The sequence below is a fragment of the Spermophilus citellus genome (genome assembly GCF_964194105.1).
Source record: "Spermophilus citellus genome assembly, chromosome: 3".
Lineage (NCBI taxonomy): Eukaryota > Metazoa > Chordata > Mammalia > Rodentia > Sciuridae > Spermophilus > Spermophilus citellus.
The window spans coordinates 25,175,720-25,185,042 of record NC_138184.1 but is presented as its reverse complement, the minus strand read 5'-3'; the positions used below and the strand labels follow the sequence as shown (position 1 = coordinate 25,185,042).

Here is a 9,323-nt window from a genome sequence, read left to right as displayed (position 1 = left end):
AGCCAAATAGTACCTATTACATGCCAGTAAACAATAAGGAATAATTGCAACAGCACATGAGTGCTACCTCATCTTCTTTGAGAACCAGAGAACCCACTTGTGTCTGGCTATACTGAAAGGCATAAAATAGACTAATAAAATGACATGTTGAAAGAGACTCCTTCAAAATACAGAAATTTCATCTAGTGGTATCTTCATTGAATGATGTTTGCACACCAAGTACACTGGCACTAACAACACTTAAACATAAAATCTAAGCTACCCTCCAGTTTGAAAAAGCAAATCTTTGAAGATGACATATTTGATTGAAAAATGTAAACCTATTCTAATAAAGTCTGCTTGATCCAGTGGCTCACTCACCCAGCCTCGGGCCTCCTCCTGTATTCCAAAAACTGGATGTATTTTTAGAGTTTATGGGATTTTCTGATCTATAGCTGAGACATTCTTGGCTTAAAGCTGGATGTATTGTCTGGCTTTGTCTGCATTGTCTCCCTTTGGGAAGAGGGAACTTGTGGCTTTATGTGGGACAGCTACATTGTGTTGGGTAGGTATTTTTGATATTAGGTGTCTGGAGAGAAGGATGTGTGTTGACGTTGGGCAGCGAAGGGTGGGAAGGTGGTAGACACCTATGGTTTTATCTTGCTCATCCGCTGTTTCCTCTTTTTATGGCAGAACTCTTCTGTTTGGGAACTGCTCTCAGCTTAGCTCCAGATTCCCAGGGTGAACACATTATCTACAAGCTGCCGGTATGCTGGACACAATATGTCTCCCTGGATTTTTGCTGAAATTATTGGGAAAGATTCAAGTTTCTACTCTGACATCAAAGATGTAAATGATTGCAGGCCATCTTTGCCACCACATGTGGAAAATCTGCCTTGGAATGGGGTCAGCATAGAAGAAAGCAGAGTGAAGAGGGAGAAAGAGGATATTCCCCTGGCACCATTTGAGTTCCCGAATCCAGCTACATCTATAGGTTGAAATTATTTTCTTCCTTTTTCCCCACAAGCTAATTTAGGTTGGATTTCTATTATTTGCAACAAAGGTTAAAATCTGGTCCAAGTGCACCTGTATTATTCCTATTCCTGTGCCAATTAGTAAAGCCAGTCTTCTAAGTGGTCTCCAACCTCTCTGTCCCAGCAGTTCTGGTCCTCCCTCCTTTGGGGTCTTTCTCTAGACCTTTCCATAATCCAGCAACCAGAGGGTTAGTACCTCCAGAAGCATGCTTTTGGTAATGTGGTCAGTCCTCACTAATTGGTTGGGTTCCTGTGCTAGGCAGATTGCTTGAGGTTTTAATATCACTCACGACACCATCCAAAGTGATTCAGGGGGATACAAACTTGGTTACCACTGGGAACATTCTACTCACTTCCCCATATCTTGGTTACATTTTGCCAAACTCTTTACCCTCTTGCACATCTCGGGCATCTTGCACATTTGCTATTCCCTTTCCCTAGAATTTCCTTTTAAAATTACCCACCACTAAACTCCTACTCCTCCCTTTACACTCAGCTCAAATAATCCCAGTCCAAGATATAAATGCCATGATCGAGAGGAGAAGACAGTAATTACTTCTGGGAAGAGAGAGAAGAATCTAAGCTGAGCCATTTAAAGTTTTTTTTTTTCTTATTTTTGAAATTGTGAGATACAACATACACACAGAAAAGGAATTAGACAAATGTGTTTAGCTTAACACATAAAGACAACACTTACGACGAAGAGTGTGTAATTAGTACATTGACAACATCCAATCACAAATGACTCCTTCCCTTTGTTGAGACCTGTACCCTGACTTTCATAATGACAGACTCTTGTTTTTCCTTAGGCATTCCTAGACAATACAGTTTAATTTTGCCTGTTTTTGAATCTCATATAATCAATCATATAGTAGATGTAGTTATGTGTCTGGCTTCTTTCATTCGATATTATGCTTGTAAGATTCATTTATAGACTGGTATTAAACTATCTGTCATTTTCATTGTTGCATAAAATTACATTAAAAAAAGATACAACAATTTATTAAATTATTCTACTGCTGATGGACCTTGGTTGTCTCAAATTGGGGTTCATTATGAACAATGTCCATAAGAAATATTGCACATGTCTCCTACATCACGTGTGCACAGGTTTCTCTAGTTTTTGTAGGAATGGAAAACCTGAGACACAAGCTTATGTATCTTCAACTCTTTTAGGTTAAGTTGAACTGTTTTGCAAAGTGCTTGCACCAATTTACACACTCTCCAACAGTGCATGAGAGGTCTTGTTGCTTCTCATTTTTGCCAATTCTTGATGTTCGTTGGTCTCTAAAAGTTGTGCAGATCTGATAGATGTATAAAGGCATTTCACAGTAGATTTCATTTGCATATTTCCATGATTACTAATTAGGTTGTGCACCCTTTTATATGTTTATTAGTTATTCAGATTTCCTCTTTTGTGAAGTACCACTTCAATTCTCTTACCATTTTCTATTGTGTTGTCTATTTCATATTGATTTGTAGAAGTTAAAAAAATCTTTGAATATTAGACTTTTGTTGGATATAAGTGTTGTTTTTTTCCCTCAGTTGTGGGGATCTAATCCAGGGCTTTATGCATTCTCAGCAAGCATTCTATTACTAAGCTATACTCCCAGCCCTTATGAGTGTTTTAAATATTTCCTTTTACTCTATAGCTTGCTTTTTAACTCTTAAGATATATTAGATATTTAACTCTTAAGATAATTAACTGATATTCTAGATTTTAATGTAGTCTAAGTCATTGTCTTTTACTTATTAGCTAGATATGTATGTATTTCTCTTTATTCTAAAATCTTAATAGATTTTCCTTTAACATTTTGATATACCTGGAATTGATTTTTGAGTATGGTTTTGGTAGGAGTCTATTTTTTTTTCCTTTTGAAACACAATTGTCCCAGCATCATTTATACAAAGATCCTCTTCTGCACTGCTAAGTTATCCCATCTTTTCCATATTTTAAGTGTTCATATATACGCTTGGGCCAATTTATTTTTGCTATAGATTCTCAGTAAGGTTGTATTGCAGTCTGAAATGTACACTTTATCCTTTTTGTCTTTTGAAAACTTTTGGAATCTTATTCTTTAGCTAGGCTCATGAACTATTTTTGTAAATGTTCCTTAGGTACTTGAATACGTGTTTTGCACTTAGTTGATAAATATTTGCACAGTATACAATTTCTATTCTTTTATTTTTATCTTTTTGCTAATCTGAGGTTTTAGGTATATCCCTTGGTAAACATCATTTATTTGAATTTTTAGAGTCCTACCTGACATTCTTTTTCTATATTCTGAAGTATTTGGCCCATGCATTTACATTTAATGTAACTATTAATATATTGGTGTACAAATATACTATGTTATTCTGTCTTTTCCACTTGTTATTCTTGTTCTACATTTCATATTTTTATTCCTTTTTACCTTTCTTTTTAAATTGGTGGAGTGTTTCTTAGCTGATTTTCCCCATCCTAGTTTTGAAATTATAGACTCTGTTTCTGTTTTGTTAGTGACAGCTCTAGTAATTAAGTAATGCATTCTTAATTTACCAAAGTCTAACAATAATGAAAACATTTTTTCTATTCTTCCATATAATAAAGTTTATGAACCTTACCCTATTTATGTCCTCCCAACTACCTGATATTATTGTCTGGGATTTATACAGTGCTGTTGATGTTTTTGATGGGATGAGGGATTTAAATAATCTACCCTTATCACTACTGGAAACCTTGGAATTGCTTTTTAATTAATTTATTTTAAAATGTTCAACCTGTGCTCAACTCTAAACTGAGTGTCTGTGTATTTTCATCCCCAGGACTTTGGAAAGTGACTTGACCTTGTTTTAAAGCAAATGCTTTAGTATACCAGCTTCTCCCTCTACTCACTCTCCTAGGTTGACTGAATGTTCTTGAATGGACTTTGCCGTCCATGTCTAAGTGCAACATAGTTTAGTGACATTAAAAAAATCAGGGCAGAGTTTATGATGGTAGCATTTATTAAAGAACCTGAAGGTCAGCACCATTGTTCTGTTTTTTTTCATATTCATATTTTTTTTTGTCTCCATATTCTGGGAAGAAGGGTTCTAGTGCCATCTCTGATGGTGAGGTTGATGATGTACCTTTGGCTTTCCATCTTCCTTGGATATCTCAGGTTTGCTGCCCTGGATATATAATTCCTATCTTGTAATCAAACCCCTGGGTAAACTTTGGGACTGAATCTAGTGAAATTTTCAACAATAATCTAGCATTTGCATTGGATACATTTCCAAAAGCTCCGAGTAATGCAAGATCTATTGTGTCCCTTTTCTAATGGTTCCCATTATAACTTGGGAAATGCATGTGTATGGGAAAAAATTGTAGAGTTTATTAGTTTCCTAGGGTTGCTGTAACAAATTATCACCAACTGGGTGGCTTACAACAGAAATTTATTCTCATATTTCTGGAGGCTAGACATCTAATATCAAGGTATTGTCTGGGCTTTTCTCTCTTTGGAGTCTCCAGGGGCGAATCCTTGCCTTCCTCACCTCCTCCTAGCTTCTGATAGTTACTGGAAATCTTTGCCATTCCTTAGTTTTCAGCTTCATCTGTCTTCACATAGCTGTCTACTTTGTGTGTGTTTCTGTGTTTCACATTGTATTCTTCTCTGACCAAACTTCTCTCATATTATATCACCAGTTATTGGATTAGAGTCCACTCTAATCTAGTATAACCTCATCTTAATTTGATTATGCCCCAGAAGACCATATTTCCAAATTAAATCACATTCACAGGTACCAAGAGTTAAGATTTAAATATATTTTTTTTGGGGGGGACACAATTCTACCTACACCAAAGGGCAAAAGATGTGATAAGTATGCCTTTGAGAATAATATTATCTACTTAGTAAAACTTGTCTGATGGCTGAATACATTTAATGATTGCAGCTAACACTATAAAAATAAACCAGTCCCCAAGCTCTCTGTCTTCCCAGCTGCCTTATAAACACTTGAGCTATTATCATTTCAGTTGATGTTTTAAGTGACCACATGGGATTGAGATGCTGAAGAAGCTGTATGGTCAATACCTGGGCATCCTGGTTCACTGACATTAGGGAGGAAGGGCCATTTGATTGAAATTGTCTTTCACATACAAACCTAATACCAGAGGATAGCTGCTTTGGGATGCTAATCCAGCACCATCTTATTTTGTATATGTAGGTGTTGGCAACCTCCAACAAGCAACTTGATAGCCTTTAGCTTCTAATGGGTCAACTGTGAGAAAAAGTAAACCCCAGAAAATTTGCTTTCAAGAGGCATATCCGATGGATCAACCTCTATGCTTTGTAATTGTACCAATGGAAAATTTCATAAAATGATCAAATATATGTCCAATTAATTGACCTGATGTTTGTTATTGTGGCTGGGAATGTCCCAAGTGTTAATACAAGACAAGATCACAGCTATTGTTAAGGTTCATTATGTCCTATGTAGTCACATGAACTCTTTGTTGTCCTTCATCTGCCTAAATATATACCCTTACTAAATAACTCTTACTCCATTCACTGCATAATTCCAATTCATCTCTTGGGACTTAACTCCTATTTTATCTCATGTCTGCCATATAATAGGACTTTAATAACATTTGCAGATGAATAAAAAGAACTACTGGCCATATCTTTTATTTACCAGATCATCTTTCTCAAAATGTCCCTTTTCTTTTGGTTATACTAATTATGAAGTACTAGTCCCAAGGAAATATAAATACCTTCCTTCTTAAAATCTGATATGAGACATAAAAAGGCTCTGGAATGTATCCAAAAGCTGCCTTGGTAGCCTCATAGCAGAAAGATCTGACCATGGGAATAGAGAGTGTTTTCCCATCTCAAGGGGACAGGGCACCACTGAATTATACAACACAATATTCAAAGGCTGTGCAAAACTAAATGTTTCCCACTCCCACTGATTTTTATATATGGGAAAAAGGTTCATAGGGGAAAGAACTTAGCTCTGGTCAGCCAGGCAATTGGTGGAAGAGTTAAGAATAGAACCAGACCCTCTAGATTCCAGGACAGTGCTCCCTCCTGCCCTCCCCAGCCTCAAACTCATACTACAAAATATCGGGATCCCTGAAAGTGAGGGAAAAATGACTTATAATACATGTCAGTATCACATTAAGAAATCAATCAAGAAAAAGTGATGATTTAACATATGACATCAGTCTTGACATACTTTTAAAAATATTAGTTTTAATGGAGATCTCAAAGGTATTTCATGGCATAGACCACAGGTGTTAGTCTGGGTTGGAGAAGTTGTCCAGCAGCTCTCAACATGCAATCATGCAAAAATCCTAAATAACTGCACATCTCTATGTGGTATTTGCAGGAAGACAACCTTAGACCTTCAGCAGTGCCCTTGCCATATCTTTGAAAGTTCTGGTCCTGAGAAATTTGTCTAGGTAGATAAAATCCCTGGTCACAACTAAAATAAATAGACCAGTGACGTTTTCCTGAAAGTAAGAGAACCCCATCATTGGATATTGAAATTCAGAAGTGAAGTCAAAGTAGAGATACTCTTGGCTTCTGACTATTGTTGTATGGAGACATTTTCAAAGGTAGGTACCAGCTACATTCCCTGCCCAGTTCTGACATTGTGACCAGTGACATGCATTGGTGAGGCTGTAGATGGGGGCCATCTGTAGTGGGAAAGTTATGGCAGCCAAGGAACACATCAGAGCTGGACATGTCCAGCTGGAGTATCCTCACTCAGGGTCAGGTGCCGTCACCTCCTTACTGGTGGCTTCACCTTCATTTTGCATTGAGCTGGATGTGCTCATGTTGACTCTATCACTGAGGCCTCTAGTGACGCTGTCATAGGATGGCGGGAAAGATGTGGCAGATGCAGTTTCAAATTTGTCTGGAAGGACACAATTGTCATTTGCCATAAATTCCACAAAGCCTTCATCTGGGTGTGACAAAGCCTCCTCTTCAGTCCTGGGCACTCCAGAGGGGTTGGAGAGTGTCAAGGAGCGATATAGCACATAACTCCGATAGGCTTTTTGAATGACAGTGGCTGAAATGTCTTCTTGTTTCCACCGGAGAGTGGTTGCTATTGGCTCATAGGATGCTTTTGAAAGATTAGTTGCCATAAACTTCTCCTCCATGTTTGCCTTTAGTGAATCCAACTCTCCAGATTCTCCCAGCACGTTCTTGGTGAAGGCAAAGAGGATGTCCAAACAGTGGATCTTATCTCCAGGGACCAAGGGCATGTCCATCTGGATTAATATTTTCTGATTGGGTTTTGGGATTCTCAAGGGGCCTGAGAGAGTGTCTGCAAAGTCTGAGAGGGCAGAAAAGGTAATGAACTGGGTGGCTTCTGGGTCAAATTTCTCCCAGGTCTCATAGAACATGTCGAAATCGTCCTCACTCAGGGGCTCTGTGCTCTCCTCTGTGGCTACATTGAAGTTCTCCAGAATCACTGCGATGTACATGTTGACCACGATGAGGAAGGAGATGATGATGTAGGTGGTGAAGAAGACGATGCCCACGGCTGGGTTCCCACAGTCTCCTCTAGTGCCATTGCTGTTGGGCAGATTGGGGTCGCAGTAGGGGGGCTCTGTGTTGAGGATGGGGCTGAGGAGGCCATCCCAGCCGGCTGACGTGGTGATCTGGAAGAGGCACAGCATGCTGTTGGCGAAGGTCTGGAAGTTGAACATGTCATCGATCCCGGCTTCCCACTTGACGTAAGCAAAGCTGGACATGCCGAAGATGGAGTAGATGAACATGACGAGGAAGAGCAGCAGCCCGATGTTGAAGAGGGCAGGCAGGGACATCATGAGGGCAAAGAGCAGCGTGCGGATCCCCTTGGCTGCTCGGATCAGTCTGAGGATGCGACCGATTCGGGCCAGGCGGATGACGCGGAAGAGTGTTGGAGAGAAGTAATTTTCTAGTGATGTAAGAATCGCAGAAAACACTAGACCTTTGAAAGAGGGAGGAAATTATCTAATTAGTATCTCAACCATGAGCCCTGACCAAGTTGGATGTAAGCACATTTCCTCATCTCTTCTCAGTCTGAACTTCCTCTCGGTTATCCACATTCGAGGACTCTGGACCCCCGTGAACCCGGCAGTATATGTTCACTGCCTTAATCCTCCCTTCATCAAGTTGATCTTACCCTTCTCACCATGTTCTTATCTTTTTCTCTACTTAGAACAACCTCTTTAAAGTCAGCCTCCAAGGTCGACACCCCATCCTCTGCAGTATTGTGCACATGCCCACAATACTTTATTTCCAATATGACACAGACCTGCTCTCCTCTGAGTTTTCAGCTTTGGCCATCCTCATTCCTCCTTCTCCGTCCTGTGCTGTGGGAAGGCTGGGACCCCCTGTGATTCATCTCCTTATATCCTGCTGTGAAAATTGACTCCATTCCTGGCACATGGTCCCATAGATAATTGTATGGAGCCTGAGGTTAATTATAAGGGGGAGCAGGAGTTGGGCAACTTGCTGACAGCTAAAGCAGAATGGCTTTGAATGCCCAGCTGTCTGCATAATGGTTTTAATTTCTTTCTTTCACTTCCAGCTGTGCTTGAACTCTATGAGAACCTAAGGATGGGCTTTTTAGGGTCAGCTACTGCCCCCAACCCTAACTATGAGAAAGGTTGAAAAGATGATGAATATATATGTCCCCTTACATGATCTTGAACATGAAGATTTTTGAAGCTTGGGTAATTGGGACCAAAGACCTCCACTGGGAATCAAGCAAGGCCTTTAGGGTAAGAGGATTCAAAGGAGGTAGAATCAATTTCTCACTCCTCACAGGATTCCCTTGACCCTCTTCCCTGCTATCCTTTGTTGTATGCAGATGGGTGGCCATGATATTGTGTTGAAGGAAACTGGAGGGAACTTAGGAAATCATGATAATTCTGGATTATAAAAACTTTGCAAAAACTCTTACAGTCCAGTTTAACTGGGGCATTTTTTAAATATAGGTATATTATGTGTCTATATAATCTATTAAAAATTTCTGCCAGACAACTGTCTACATCTTAGTTTTAATTTTTCCAGTACCTTATTTCAGGGTAGAATGAGTCCTCATACTTACAACAGTTTGACACTCAGTATGTGTCTTTATGGTGGGAAGGAAGAAAGGGAGGCAGGAATGAGGACAGAAAAGTTAACAGGTAGATTCTTCACTTGTCTTTTAAGTTCTCTGAGAGATTTCTTCCTAAGGAGCTGCTGTGTTGGCCTCAGAAACTGGTAGCTTAAGGTGTCCTCTTCATAGAACTAAGTATGGTAGGTGTATTTTATTTCTAAATTACTGATATGGGAAGTTACATAAGCAAGC

At 39.3% G+C, this 9,323-nt stretch overlaps 1 protein-coding gene across 1 annotated transcript in view; it reads right to left on the bottom strand.

Moving 5' to 3' along the window:
* Positions 1–6,738: 6,738 nt before the first annotated feature.
* Positions 6,739–9,323, bottom strand: part of SCN10A (sodium voltage-gated channel alpha subunit 10) — a gene marked incomplete at both ends in the record, with an annotated part of 91,724 nt that continues 89,139 nt past the window's right edge. The window contains one exon of the mRNA XM_081283225.1: positions 6,739–7,949. Coding sequence (XP_081139351.1) covers positions 6,739–7,949 — 1,211 coding nt within the window. The remainder of the gene's footprint in view (positions 7,950–9,323) is intronic.